General features: G+C 28.2%; 1 protein-coding gene across 1 annotated transcript; it reads right to left on the bottom strand.

Annotated features, from left to right (window-relative positions):
* Nucleotides 1-5,821: 5,821 nt before the first annotated feature.
* On the bottom strand, nt 5,822-14,447 carry LOC122716657 (aminopeptidase N-like). Its single transcript, XM_043939947.1, has 12 exons — nt 14,317-14,447; nt 13,026-13,490; nt 11,807-12,265; nt 11,021-11,204; nt 10,601-10,760; nt 8,768-8,849; nt 8,187-8,542; nt 7,682-7,959; nt 7,099-7,286; nt 6,451-6,747; nt 6,274-6,352; nt 5,822-6,198 (listed from the first exon to the last, which is right to left on the bottom strand). Exons 2-12 carry the CDS (start codon nt 13,487-13,489, stop codon nt 5,995-5,997), a joined length of 2,751 nt encoding a protein of 916 aa, XP_043795882.1. The 5' UTR covers nt 13,490; nt 14,317-14,447; the 3' UTR covers nt 5,822-5,994.
* Nucleotides 14,448-16,425: the final 1,978 nt, after the last annotated feature.

Here is a 16,425-nt window from a genome sequence, read left to right as displayed (position 1 = left end):
TCTTCAAAAACTCAGAATCGTCTCCAAAAATAAAAAAATATTTTAAAAGTTTTAAGCTTTCTGAAATTGTGACTTTCTTTCCTGTTATAAAAGAAAAAAAAATACAACAAAATATTCTCTTTGTTACATACATTATATTACGTACAATTGCATCTATAATTTAATTAAAAATGATGATCTTGAAATATTTAAAACATCTTTATCTTCAAAGTACCACGACCTATCACCATGATTTATCATTAGAAGCAATTTATTTTTATCTCGTAAAATTTTTTTCTCCCTCCAAACTCTTCTCACTCCATTTAGAATATAAATTCATCCAATTACGCGAAAGAATCTCTATACCATCAATTTGATTTCCTCGAAAAAAAAAAAGAATTATATAAGAATAATTTTATTGCTTATTTTATTACGAATTATATAGCATCATACATCAATCATTTATAATCACTAAAGATATTGATAATATTATCGAATTAATATATAATTTAAAAGCAACACAATTTCTAAATACAATTTTCAAATTTATTACGCAATCCTGGATCCTGAAATTGAAATTTCATGCTTTAAAATTTTATATCGTTATATCTAATTGATTTTCCAGATGATAAAAAAAATATTTCGCAATTGAGATGTCCCTTTAAGATGTCCGATCGATTAATAGGAACATTTACTGAAAAACGATAAAAGCATTTCTCTTGTACAAAATCATTATTTAGCACGATTTTTTATCGAATGACCGATTGAAACGTAATGTAATTAAATTTTTTGTTCGATTCTCATCGAATCATGAAGAGTCGTAACATTATAATATAATTACCTAACTCGAGGAAACGATACGATAACATTATCGTTTGTATAATATTCGTAATGTGGGATAATAATATTTATAATATAATATCTTTGTTAATCCTCTTGAAGTTTCTTGATACCAATGATACATTTGTTTTGTTTTAAGATTTTTGAATTTTCAAATTGTAAAAAAGATGCATCTCAATTCATTTATCAATATATCATTGATATTAAACTATATTTAATAATATAGTTTAATGTTGATGTAACTAATGTAATTAATGATTCTATTGAAGATTTAAATTTATTATTTTTTTTCACAATTTAATGTATTAAATTTTATAATTTTGCAAAAGGATTGATAGAAACTTAATAATAATAATAATAATTAAACTACAATATTTAAAGATTCGATATAATGAATATTTTCGTTTTCATGATCATGAACAAATATTTTAAATACGAGATTTGGAAAAGTGCATTATTTATTTCGTTATAATCTGAAAATTAATGTCGTAATCTTATCTCGTGCTTAATGATTATAAAAATTACGCATTATATCGAAGTTGTTTCGTAATTATACAGAATAGTTCGTTGACAATTATAAATAATAAATTTCGATTTCTATCTCGAGAAAACATTAAAGAATCAAATTAAATTACGATATTTATCGAAGTTTGTAATGTAAATATCCTTCCAGAAAACAATTTTTAATTTTTATATCAATAATAAAATCAGATGGGTCGCACTTCATTAACTCAATTGTCCATTTAGATTTATCATTAAATTAAATTGTACACGACATTGGAAATTAATGCTCACGTGCAGATAAAAAAATCTTGAAATGGCAATATATGTATAGCTTTGGAAAAGAAGAACGTTTTAATAAATACAATATTTTATCTTCATTTCTCTTTTAATCTCGTAATCTTGAAATTTATTTTATAAGAAAATAAATTAGCGATGTTGAATTAACTCTGATAAATGCAATTTCGATAAATAAACGATGATTAAATGAATAAACGATGGATAAATGTGAAATGTATCTTTAACGGTATTAGAAATAATTTTCTTTCTCTCTTGCTTTGGAAAATATCATACATAGATATCGTAATATATAATTTTTAAATTTACTACTAAAATTAATTGAAATCTATACGCGACCAAATAGAAATTTTTTTTTTTTTTAATTTTTTAATTTTTACGATAATACAATTTTAGCCTTTTGATTAGCTCGTTTTATTTGCTGAAAAAATTTTATATTACTTGGTCTCACAATAAGATTAAATCGAATTAAAAGATTTGTATCGATATTAATTGATTGTTATAAATAAATAATCTTACAAAATAATTAAAAAATGATTGTAATACATTTTATAATATTTCTCTCTTTTATTACGTCCAATTCATATTAATCACATAATATAAATCATCAATTTTATCATATAACGTATATTACGTATGACATTATAATTTTTGTAAAATTATTTATCATATTATATTTTTATATCCCTTTCTTATATCCCTTTCTTATATCCCTCTTAAAGAAATGAAAATAAACCCTAAAATCGAAGATTGAAAAGATATTTTTAGAAGAAAAATATTTCATAACAATTCGTAACAATTAATTATTTTTAAAGAAATTTCATTAAAGAAAATATATTTAAATTCGTATATTTTTATTGCATAATATTTCTCATTAAAATTGTAAAAAAGAAAGTAATGAAATAGCGATTATAATTTAATTAAGAAGATTACCAACGCTTCAGTGCTATTTTTATACATTTTGCTTTACAATATTTCTTGTTTGAAATGATCGATACAATTTTCTTGATTACTTTTTTCAATTTTTTTTCACACACATGATAATATATATCGGAATCCTTTGTTAATCGTTCGCAAAAAAGTCCTCAATCTAAAAGAAACGAAAGATAATTATGATTTGTTTAATCCACATGTAAAATGTAATTTTACTTCGATAATAAGATAATATTATCAAGTCAGAATTACCTTATCTAGTTGATCCTGGCTGTTGATTTTCCAGATAAGGATATCGAAAATAAGTTCTATTAGTCTGGCTAGAACGAAAAACATTTGAAATGTCAATTAAAAAACTTTTCCACGCGATTGCCACGAATAGCACGAGTAAGCTGTTTAAGTTGTGTCGAAGAGAAGGAATATATTCGACCAAATGTGTGATATTATACGATTAAATGCTTTTTTACATCGAAATGTAAGATTATTGTCCATGAGATTTCAATAATATCGTACAAATAACAGTTTTTTTTTTATTAATTTCTAATAATTTTAGCCTTGTTTCAAGTCTATGTCGATGGAGGCGTTTATCGTTCATGCGATGCAACCTTGGTATTAAATTTAAATGCTTAATTATCCTTAATTTTCTTGATAAGATTTAGATTAATTAAGAGTTTCATGCAATTTATTATAGGATCAGAAAATAGGATGAAATATTAATTAGGAAATGATTAGGAATGAAATAGAGGATGAATAGATTCTTGAACTTCTCAAAATATTAAATTTTTTCTATTCTATTTCTAAAACAGAAATTTTTCCCGAATTTAAAATCATACATAAGTGTATGATAATATTCGAGGAGGCATTTTATTCTTTGTGAAAATTTTTGCGAATCGTTAATTTGATAATAACGTTTACATTTGATAGAACTGATCGATGATTGAAATTTTACAATATATCGTGTATATCAGAAACTAGAATGCCAAGGAATATATTCTGTTTCACGAGATAAGTATATTTTCTAAAAATATCAATAGATCGATATATTTTTGATTACTTTTGAATGATTAATTTCGTTGATTATTTGGACACGATTCAACACATGAATCTTGGGGAAATTCTCGGATCGAAGATAAGAGGCGATCTATATCCAATTGATATCGTCGTAGATCATTTTGTAATAGCCTATTAATTAAAAAAAAGAATAAATAAATGTAATTTTTTATCTGTATTTTAGAATATAGATTATAAAAATTGCAAGAAGAAAATTATTAAAAGTAAAATAATAGTAAGGATTATTGAAATTTTATTGCAATATTGTATCTCTCTATGATCATTTGTAATTACTAATGACTAGATTGCGAATTCTCATGCAAATATATATTTTTTTTATTACAAAAAACGATAGAATCCACAAAACCTATTTAAATAATCAATATAGTAATTAAACAAAAATACAGATAAAGAAATTTTTAAATTAATTTTAAATCTTCAATGTACCATTACCAAAATCGTTGTAAGCAATATTCTTCCAGAAGTAAATATATTTATCACATAATTTATCATAAAACTCGATCAAACTTTATTAAAATTAGGAAAATTTTGAATCGCTATATCTTCGAAAATAATGACTTTCGGTCAACCAGTGAACAATCGTTAGAAGCGTGGAACTTTCCCCTTTAAAATTGTTTTTCATTTATCCCGATACGATTTCCGGTTTCGAAAATATCGTCGCTTAAAAAAAGGGTAATTTTTGATCGTTTACTATCTCCGTCCTTGTTACTTACTCGGATCTCTCGCTTGCACTTCGTCTCATTGACCTATCCCAAACTGTAGACAAGCGACAGATGTAATTCTTGGAAAGACGCATTTCCAAGAAAAAGTGTAGGTCAGTGAATCGTGGTCCTATTCGCATTCTCTGCACCGTGTTAATAAACGCTATGTCACTTTTATCCTTATATCTTGACAACGAATTGAGATATCGGAATGAAAAAGCGATTTCAATCGCATAGTTCCCTCTATTTTTTGAATACTATGTATCTGTAATTTATATTTTAATAATTATAATTAATTATAATTTTAAGAATTTTTAGTAATAAGATATTAGCAATTGTTTCGATTACCAGAGACTAATTTCCTTTACTTTTAACGATTCCAATATTACACTTGACAGACCAGATGATAAATGATAAATCATTCCGTTTTCTTATAAAAAAATTGTGTGAATAATGTTTGTATGTATATTATATCCTATTCTTATAAGAAAGGTAAAATTATATATTTTCAATTTTTTGAATTTTTTATAATTATTCATCTATTCGACTATTTCAAATATTTAAAAAAAGTATAATTTATACATAAAGCGATTACAAATTAAATATTCGAATAATCCCGCAATTCACTCGTGATACGCGCGCTAGTAAATATAGACAAGGAAACTAGATAGTAGAAGAAGGATAGAGATAGGATAAAAATATGGAAATCAACGCCATCTTCAGTATGCCAAATGAAACTCAATAAATAAAGACAGCAAATAGTAAGAGAAGGATAGAGATAGGATAAAAATATGGAAATCAGCGCCATCTTCAGTGTGCCGCAAATGAAACTCAATAAATAAGGATAGGAAATAGTAGGAGAAGGATAGAGATAGAATAAGAATTGATTGTCAGCGCCATCTCTCGAGTGCTAGAGGCATCTTTCGAGATAAGGGTAAGGTAGAATAAGAATTAAAATGTAACGCCATCTCTTAATTGCTTCAAAGATCATTCTTCGAAAAGATATCTCCAAAACTCAAGAGATGGCGCTGATGGTTAATTCTTATTCTATCTCTATCCTTTTTTAACATTTTCTGTCCTTATATATTGAGTTTCATTTGCGGCACTCTGAAGATGGCGCTGATTTCCATATTTTTATCCTATCTCTGTCCTTCTCTCATTATTTACTCTCCTTGTCTGTTCTATTCTTGGCGCGTAACTACAAATGAAATACGGGCGCGCTTAATTGAGCGCACTTCTATTTTATTCTTTTTTTTCAAAAATATAACGTATCGTATTTTACCTTAAATCATTCTTAGAGAATAAAGGACAATTTCTTCCAATTTATAATTATTCTTTTAATTTGTACAAAAATCAAAATACGTAAATTTTTATAACGTTGAATTTTTACTTTTTATTGCGTTCGCATGTTACGTATAACATAATATAAAAATACATTTTCCACGTATATTTTCTACATTATTTACAATTGTCTAATTTAAATAATCGCGTTATATTGAAATATATTTTCAAATTCTTACGAATTTTGTCATTCTGAACAACATTGTCCAACATGTCGCTATTGTATTAATATATACTGTACAAGAAGATCATCGTAAATTTATTTCAATACTTGATTCCATTTTTATTCTTATTATGATTCGTTCGCAACGATCTGATTCTCAATATATTTTTAATAAAATCGAGTAACAAATATTGACAATATAATCATCGAAGCGAACGCTACCAAACTGTTACCGGATGAAAAATTTTGTTCGTGCAGCCATTCTTCGATCGATTTTTTGTTATGCTCGAGCCAATCTATGTTACTATTCGCCTTCAGCATCGTATTCGCTTGATCCTGCAATCCCCCCTCTTTCCAGATAAGATTCGATAACTGTAAATTAAAAAAATTAAATAAGTTATTATTAATTATGCTAGAATTCAACTCGTTGATAAAATAAATTATTACCTTTCCAAGTTGTTCTTTAGTTGTAACGCTGTTCGCGATTACATCTAAATACAATTTGAGGTTATGTTCAGTTTTGTTTCTAAAAAAAAAGAAAGAAATATATATACATAAGTATAAATTATAACATATTTACAATAATTTTCATTGTACGTATAATAAGACAGTATTGTTAATTACAGTGATTCGTATTTGTCGTCGAGCACTTTCAAAACGATATCGACACCGATCGGATGTTCGTTTATGATGTTTCGATACACGGTCGAGAAAGACAACGAGGAATTTGTTTCGAGGGTTTGCAATAAATATTTCTCTAAAACTTCAGACGAGCTCGAACAAGCCAAGATTGGTGACAAATTGTTCCTTTCATCTTCGTCCATTATATTTTTCACAACGTTCCAAGTAAGGTTCCATGCCTCCGAGTCTGAATTTCTCAGACCGGCACAGAGAATATTGTTCTTCAAATTGGCGTCGAGTCTGTAAAATAAAATTTTTATCGAATTACACTTATTTATTTTGATATTATATACGAGAAATTTTATAAAATTTAAATAGCGTAAATAGTGAACAGACGTAGAAAATTAGGAGGAAACCGATAGAAAACATATTATATATATATATATTTTTATAAGTTTTATAAATTTAGAAATAAATTTATATTCATGAAGAATGCTGTACGTTAGAATAGTATTTCTTTCGAATAAATCAATTCAAATAAAATAAATAGATATAATAGATATAAAGACATACGTCCAATTCATAAGCTCAATCAACAAAAAGTAAATTTAAAAGAATTAAATGAATAAGAATAGAAATAAATTAACTTACTCTTTCTTAGAATCGCTCAACCATTCATTAAATTCATTATTGACGTAATCCACGCAATTTTCAACGCCAGCTCTGCAACCCCAATACATTATGGTCGGTCTAAGAATTTTCGTAAAATGATCGTCGTTCGATTTAGGTTTGTAATCCATTTTTTCCACCAGGGATCTCATTAGCCAGGTAACATAAGTCTGTAAGCGTTTTATTCGTTTTGAATGAAAAAGAAAAAAATATACAGAGTGTTGATATATGGCGTGCCTAAATAAAATCTATTTATCCATCGATTTGTTTATTAAATCATAAGTAATATGCTGCGGTTATTTGTGCAAATTCAAAATTTTGAAAGTGACGCAATTAGAAATTGGAAATGAAATTTAAATAGAGATATATTGTTAATTTATCATAATAAATACTATACTTCGTTGTTGATGTTATTTTATATCAATATGCACTTTGTAAATCTGTTGTGAAATTCAAACTTCCTATAAACGAATCCGCAGCATACGAATCTCTACAGTTATCGAGCAATCGATATTCGTCATTATCTATTGGACGAAGATGTGTAATAAATTTCACAAATACGTACGTTGAACATTTGATAATGTTCGGAGGCTCGCATCATGATATTCAAGAAGTTCAAATTCCTAAATGTCGTTTGCCAAGGCATGTAATCCACTTCTTTGTGAAGGTACAACGTGAGATTCAACGCCACGTCGTAAGGGAGTTGGTTAACGCGCGCCAAATTTAAAGCATCGTCGATCAACTGAGCTCGCGTTATGGGGCTCAATTTGGTATAATTGCTCGAGTTCAAGTAATCGTTTAACAATTTCCAGTTCTCCTTGTCGTAATTCACGCGATAATAACCTGGGAGGAGGAGAAGAACGATTCAAAATTTTTCGAAATTGAATATAACAAAAAAAATCGAACAAGTGTACAAAATTGAACGTAGAAGAAATAGATAGGTGATAAAAATGATATAAAGATAAAAACCTCGTGCAACATATTAAATAATGCAATAACAAGAAAGCCAAGATATCAAAGTGAAACGAGACACCGTATACATTATGTGGACGCATTGTTGGATCGCTCACCTGTCTGTAACGCGTTGAAAATAATTCCATCCCCTTCTTTAACATCGACTTTCACGAATTCGTCATTCGGGCTCAACCATAATTTTGGCAATGTTGTTTCGTTAATATTGGACAAATGGAAATAAGTGAGCGGCACCCACCATTTCGTGCTATCATTTCCATTTTTGTACAATAAAAATCGTTTCTGAGATATCTCGTACACCTTCTCTTTCCTCACAACGTTCACCACCGGATATCCCGGCTTGTTCACCCACTCGTCCATAAGTTGTTCGAACGTTACATTCTTGGGCAAATTCTCCTTCCCGTTTTTGTCGAGATATTTGAAAAGATCCGACGAATTGGCATTTTTGTACTTCCTGTAATTATTATTACACTCGTAAGAGAGAATAATTCGTGATCACGAGCGATGATCACGACGAATAATAAAGAAAAATATTCCAAGTAATAATAATAATAATATTCGAATCGATATTTATCTATATTACAATTAATATTTTTAGAGTGGAATAATAAATAACGAAAATAGGAGAATTAATTCGCTTTTTTTTCCCCTTTTTTCCCCTAAGTGTTAATATACGTACATTTCATTCAAGTATTCCCTCAAGCCATTTTGGAAATTTTCAAGCGCCAAAATGTGCGACATCATTCGAATAACCGCTCCAGCTGTAAAGAATATTATGAATGATTGCTGTTTTTTATTACGCGATTTTTGCATTTAATTTTTAATCGAAGCTTCCGGATGAAGCAATTATTAATTTTCTCAAGTTATTGTCATTGTCATTTAATTTATTTCCCTCGTCACGCGTATACGTTTTTATCGAATTTGTTTCGTGTAAAAACGTGTATTTATTTATTTATGTATGAATGGCATATTATATCTCGATGTGATATATTAATTTTTTCCAAAAATATCTGTATCCTTTTTTATAATAAAAATTCGTCATTTTCATATATTCGATTGTTTCACGGTTAAATATTTCGAATATTTATTTATTTTTTCTCAAATTCGATTCTTTAAAAGAAAAATCATTGATCGTTGTACAGGGAATTTTTAAATAGAAAAATTATAACAACAAATTATAATTGCAGCATTTTTTTCAACAATTATGGAAGGAATTTTTAAAATGCAAAACTTTTCAACGCGAAATATATTTTAAATTTTGATTATTGATTTTTTCTTCGAGTTTTTTTCCTATAAAAATTATTTTACTCATCGCAACAATCTAAAAATCCTCTCTAAATCTATTAAATTTTACTTTTCAAATATATCTTCCAAACAGAAATTAGCCTCCCTTTATCAATTATTATCATGTCTGTAACGTCTCATTGTGTTTAAATAGTCCACTTATTACATTGGCATAAAATACTCTTCATCTTTATCATTTCGTATTGACAACAACGTGTCGTTAAACATTTTATGTAACGCAATAAAATCTATTTTCATAAATCTCAAATTAAGAAAGATTAAATTATTATCTTTCGAATCATTAAATCTTTCATTTATCAAATGTTCTTATAAGTTATAATTATCGATAGATATTATTTAAGTCGTTCGTCTTTTTCTTTCAAAGTTACTAGATAATTATATATATATATATTTTATATATATATATTTATATATATATATTTTATATATATATATTTATATATATATTTTATATATATATATATTTTAAATGATCAGATTAGAAGAGAGAGAAAGACACAATCATGACATTTTCTGTATCGATTCAATGATTCTATTCTCTAGAATAACGTTATTCTATAGAATAATAAATAGATTTATGAAACAATAACTCTCGACTTTTCGTCGTCTGATAATATTTAGTTTCAAGATTAAATGTATTAACCGATTGATAAGATATGTTACATATTATCTCGTAACGTTGATCAATAAATGGAAATTATTGGAAGCTAATAACGTGTTTGTTCACATATATATATATTTTTTTTTTTTTATCTGATGCTAAAACCAATGACTCGTGCCTTTGTAATAATATATCTTTGTCTTAATATCTCTCCAACGTTGTATAATCACGTAGAAAATTTTTTTTTTTATTTTCGAATAGAAAATCTTTTTTTCAAGATGTCAACATTTTTTTCGTCCTCCTTCCAAATGAAAATTTCAAATATTTTTGAAAATATTTTTCACGTGCAAGAGGATGAACATCCTATTAAAATAAAATATAAAGAAATGGACAAAGATGAAGAATAAAATAATTAAAAGCAATTAAAAGTCGATTCCATTGTCGATTCGAAGTAAAATTCCATTATTAAAAATAAAATAATATAAAAATCTCGTATCGATCTCGATCAAACTTGAGCCAATTACGTAAGTACTTTCCTGCTGATTAATTTGTACGCGTCGAAAATAAATTTTAATCGCTCTTATAAACCCTTGTCGTTTCACTTACACTTCTGATACGCGATATTGTCGAACAATTTACTGATTTCTGCGGGCGTGGTCGCGTCCTGGTTCATGGGTCGTGTGTTTGTACCCGCATCCGTAACGAAAGCGACCCCCTGCGTATTGTCCACAACGAATACCTCGTCTAATCGCCAATCGGGCAGAATCTAACGAAAATATTAATCAGAATCAAATATAGATAGATACGATATTTCTGAAACGAATTAAAAATAAGGGTTCAACTTAGATAGATCCTTGGATAATTTACACGTGAAATACTTTTCGCAAATATCTTCGCTTCGTGTTATATCGAATTTTATTTTTATTACATCGCTTATTAAAATGGCATGCAAAAATAATGTATAAAAATAACGTATTCGCAAATATGAAATGTAAAAAATACTTGGCCAACTTTGTTAATACTCGCCTTATGAGTGATGAAATATTGGAAATAATCCGCGAATCCTTCGTTCAACCAAATGTACTTCCACCATTTCGGGCTGACGAGATTTCCGAACCATTGATGGGTGAATTCGTGGGCTATGGTCGTGGTTACGCCTTGAATCGAACGATCTGACGTGACATTCTTCTTAACGAGAAGAGAGCTCTCCCTAAAATGGATAAAACTTCGATTAATACTATTTTCAACGCGTTCGTGAAATTAAAAATTCAAGATGGTGGATATCGATTTCGACAAGTACGAAAAAAAAAACGATGAAAAAAGCAACGAGATTCAAAATCGTTGTGACACACTGATGACGATATTCGTATCGAAAGTATGTGCAAACAAGAAATCTGTTTTTCATTTTTCACAATTTTTGGAAAAATTCTTCGAATGTGTTAATTCGAACGAATTCATGAATTACTGACAATATTATTTCTCAATCAATATCGGTTCTTATAATGGCGTTACAAGCAAATTTGCTAGAAAGGTGACAATAATTAAAAATATATTTAATCATTGTTGAACTTTCTCTAAAATCCTAATTTGTCACTTTTCCACACCGACGAGTATCCTACGTCTCTACCTCTGTGAAAAGGAATCTAATCAAAATGAATGTTTAAATGTTAATCAAAATAAAGTCTCACGACTCAATATTAAAAAAAAAAAAAAAGAAAGAAAGCTACAATAATAATAATAATAAGTATAATAAAATATAATAATAATAATTGGAGAGGAATAGAGCGATCGATTGGAATCAGAGGGAATTACCTGTAAGTAACGAGACCCCAATTTTCCATTGCGCCTGCCGAGAAATCTTTCAGCGACACTTGGTCCATTTTTTTAATCTCGTCACTATACGGGATTTTCATATACTCGTCCAATTCCTTCATCAGATACACACTCACGTTCAAAGCGTATTCCGTCTGTTTCACGGCGTGCGGTTTCGTCCAAACTTTGAACTCGATGTCGTTCTCGGTTCTGTTGCTCGACTTGTAATCGGAGACCACGAATGCCACCAAGTAGGTGGACATCTTCGGTGTTGTGTCGAATTTGGATACGATCTTTTCATTCTCAATCATTATACTTTTATTTTTCATATTCGAGATCGCGTTGTACGATTTCGAATGGGTTATAGAGATGCTGAAAGTCGCCTTGAAATCGGGCTCGTCCCAACAAGGGAACGCTAATCGAGCGCCTGTCGGCTCGAAGTGGGTCGCGGCAACGTATCTGCAAGATGCAAGAACAAAATATTTGGAAACAATAGAGATTTAAGACGATGAAACGATGTCGTCGAGAATTATTTTTACAGCCAAACTCGACACTTTGTTGAGAATGGAATTATTGTTGGATGATCGCTTTTAATCGAGAACAATTTTTGAGAATTACTCGATAATAATATTGGAGATGAAACTTGTGGATAAAGTATTACTCTTTTACATTCGTGGAAGATATTCTTTCAAATATAAATTTGATGTAGAATTCTTGGATGTTTTATGCTTGGATGTTTTATTCATTTAAGAGTGAACAGTTTTACAGTGAGAATATTGCATCAGAGAATTGAAAAAATTATTCTCGAATAGCGAACGAAATATTTGTGGAAAAGCAGTGTCAAGGGAATATGAATCTTAGTTGTGATTATTCGAAATTAATTTTCATTCTTAAAATATGAAAGCGCTCGTTCTGCAGTATCCATTAACAAGAAATAATTCTCGACATTACAACTCTCAAATTATGCTCTCTTATGCTCGCGTATATAATATGATACGATTCTTTGGTGAGCAAAAGATCGTTGCAACGGAATAATGGAATAAAACAAAATTTTTAGAAGAGGAAAAGAGAAAGAAACGTGTTTAAATGATATTTCATTTTTCTATCTTTCTATTTATCCTTATCGTAAATATGTACGAGCAAAGATAACGATTCTTCGTGGTATTCTAAATTTTTCCAAAAATTAAAAACCTGCAAACAAGATGATTACTTTACTTACTTTATATTCTTGTTCTTATCGATGTATCTACTCCTATAAAATCCTCTCTTCTGATCGTTCAACTCGCCAGAATAATTTATCGTAAGTATATAGTTCCCCTTTTTAATAACATCGTTCTCAGGTTTTATAATCAAAAGTTCTTCCTCTTCTGCTAGATCACTTTGAACTTTTACATCATTCGTTTTTTCATCCGAATTTTTCAGGTTTACGCTCTTGATATTGAGATTCTTTTGATTCAATGTTATATTGTTAACTTCTACTTTAACTTCGATCGCGATATCCACACTGCCAGTGAACGTGAAATTATCCAAATTCGGTTCCAAACTTAATGCGTAAGACGATGGTACGACGTCGGTTGGGAGCCTGTACATGTACTGTTTTTCCTCTCGAGGATCGACAGTGTCCCCGAATAGAAAATTCGCTTGACAGATCGTCAAGCAGAGAAGCAACAACGCTTTGGCCATCCTGGATCGATAAATATTCACTCGATTATCTTTCGTGTAAGATCACTTATCGTACACTGGTCACTTCGTGTCCTGGATGTGTACGAGGCCGATCTATTTTTCGAATTTTGCCGCGCGAGAAAGCGATTGTTTAAATAGGAGACACGGACATACGAGGTGCGACGTTTAATTGAACACGAATTAAAGAATGTAAAAACATTTCCTTCCACGAAATATGTGTATATTGTATTCTTCGAAATACAACTCTTTTGAAAAGATAGAATAAAGATTAAGATTTTCCAACGAAACAATTTTTATCGAAACTGAACTATAGTTGCCTATAGTTGTATATCAAAAATAACAACTCTCGAGATGAGAGAAAACAATTAAATTGAAAGCTATGGAATACAATATATTGATTTACTACTCGTTTATGTAACTCAATAACACAATAACATACTTTTGCTAACTCGTTATCAAATACGTTCCAATTTCGAATTGAAATTTGGATAACTGGGGATTAGATATTATATATATTTTAAATATCAAAATGTTTCGATATGGCAAGAATCGGTCGATCGTTTCTTTTTTTTAGACATACCTCGTATGTATGTATCCTTTCAGCACGAGTGTATCGAACACGAATGAAAGGAAATAATCCATCGTGGTTAATTGAATCTTAGAAGAAAGAAAAGAGAAAGAAAAATCTAATAATAATAAATCTTCTCGACGTTTAAAGATTTCATAAAGATTTCATTGACCTCGATTCCAAAATTGTCGTTCCCCAAAACGATTTTCCGCGATCGTTCGATAAAGGAAAATTGTGCCGGATATTATTAACGACGTACCTTGATGATAAATGGATCCAGCCAGCCGACTTTACACCATGCAAAATCCCGGGCAATAAATTAATTACGCGTCGACGATTGCTTTATGAATGACTTACCTGTACAAGTGTTCGTGCTTTATAAGGTAAGGCACGTTGAAACCATTATCAAAAATCTGCCTAACTTTTCTTATCAATATTTCTTTATCAATCGGCGCGTTGTCACGATTCAAAGTATTATATCGTCGGATAGTGACCGATATATGTATACGTATATACATATAAACTTATTATATCCGTAAATTCTTTTTTCGAAATGGTTGACGTACCTTGATCCGCTTTATCGATAATGTGTTATTATGAATAGTATATTGATGGTGTTCGAATATCTTTTTTATTTTTTTACTTTTTTTTTAAACTTTTGAACTATTCTTTTTTTAATGAGTAACTTTTAATAATTTTTTTTTTTTTAAGAAGATATCGTGTTTTAAGGAAGTGAAATTGTTTCAATTTTTTAAATATAATTCTGTAATGATGCCAAATAGGGTAAAATTTTAAGTCGTGAAACGTTTAAAATTTAATGCTTTATTTATCGATCTATCTAAAAAAAAATTTTCAGGCAAAATTATATGTGAAACTCGAAATGTGAAATATTCAAATTTTATTGATTTTGTATTCTGAAAGAGATTTCTCGTCGACATTAAAAAATTACTCTTACATATCAATTATTTTTATATAAATTTTTATTAAAATCAGAATTTTCGAGTTAAATGAATTTCTTTGTATGTAATAATATTCAAGTATTACATGTATATTTACAAGATATCCAATTTTAATTTGACGATTGCAAATTTTTATGTAATATTAAATTTTATCAATATTTATTAAAACGTAAATAAAAATATGGAGTTTGTGTACGAATGTTTCATCTTTAAATCAATTTTGAAAATACTTTAATCTCAATATACAAATTTATAATTATACGAATACCGTTTTAAAATGACATAAGGTGATATTGATTTTAATTTTGATATTTAATATGTAAATATAAATATATGTACAAATTCGTATTTCATAAATTAAATAATACGGTAAAATAATATGATTGATGTCATTTCATTGACCTCTTACTTTCTAAAAAAAAAAATTGCCAACTGTCGATTTAGAAAATGTAAATATAATATCAGAGATTAAATTTTTTATAAACTAACGATTATTATATATTATAAACTAACGATTTTAAATAGTTTTATTTATTTAATACTTTATTTTTAAAAGAAATTATACGATTCCATCTAATCCATCTTCAGAAAAATTAATTACGTTAAATTATAAATTTTTTCGTTGAAACTTCGTTCGAAATTTTATCCGAAAATTTTTGTATATACAGCGAATACAATTTAATTTATAGATTATCGAAGAATTGAATATTCCGTGTAGTTTAAATTAACTGGATACTGATAAGTCTTTATTAACTCGTTTCACTCTGTTTTATCGAAAATACAATTGATTGAACAATATTTCATTACGTTGGGTAACTCCTCATCTCGATTTACTAAAACATGATAACGTGATAAATCTTATCGTTCTAATTATTCTACGTTACTTACTGTGAAAGAAATATATTTCAATTATATTCTAAGATCGCACTATTTTTTTTTTTAATTATTAAGAAAAGGTAATAATTATAATAAAAAGAAAAAAAATGTGAAATAATTTTCTTTTTTTTTATATTTTTGTGTAGATAGAGAATGTATTTCGTTGCAATCATTGCAAAATATCATTTTGCAAGTACTACTTCGTATAATTAACATATAATTAACATTTGATCATCATCATGGATTTTCATAAATTTGACCTAAAATGTCAAATCATTTCATTATTTTATAAATTTTTGTCATTATTTTTGCCTTGTTTTTTTCGATTAATTATATACTTTTGTTTTCATTTTTGTAACAAATTTTAACTTCATTTTATTACGTATTATTATATGAATATTCTATAAGAGGCCAACGTATCATATTGTATACACTGTATATGTATATAAGATTATTCTTGTACATATATAAGAAATAATAAATGACAAAGAGAATATTCTGAAATACGAGATAGTAATTTTTAATAAATCAAT

The sequence above is a fragment of the Apis laboriosa genome, unplaced genomic scaffold, assembly GCF_014066325.1.
Source record: "Apis laboriosa isolate Shangri-la unplaced genomic scaffold, ASM1406632v1 scaffold47_cov149, whole genome shotgun sequence".
Taxonomy (NCBI): Eukaryota; Metazoa; Arthropoda; class Insecta; order Hymenoptera; family Apidae; genus Apis; species Apis laboriosa.
Note: the sequence above shows the minus strand (reverse complement) of the source record. Positions and strands in the feature narration are given on the sequence as shown.

Excerpts from the sequence above, each read along its gene's own strand:
- LOC122716657 (XM_043939947.1), bottom strand. The coding sequence starts at position 13,489 with ATGGCCAAAGCGTTGTTGCTTCTCTGCTTGACGATCTGTCAAGCGAAT. Across the intron at positions 7,960-8,186 it reads TTTCAACGCGTTACAGACAG|GTTATTATCGCGTGAATTAC; the intron begins GTGAGCGATCCA and ends TCCTCCTCCCAG. Across the intron at positions 6,353-6,450 it reads GACGACAAATACGAATCACT|AAACAAAACTGAACATAACC; the intron begins GTAATTAACAAT and ends CTTTTTTTTTAG.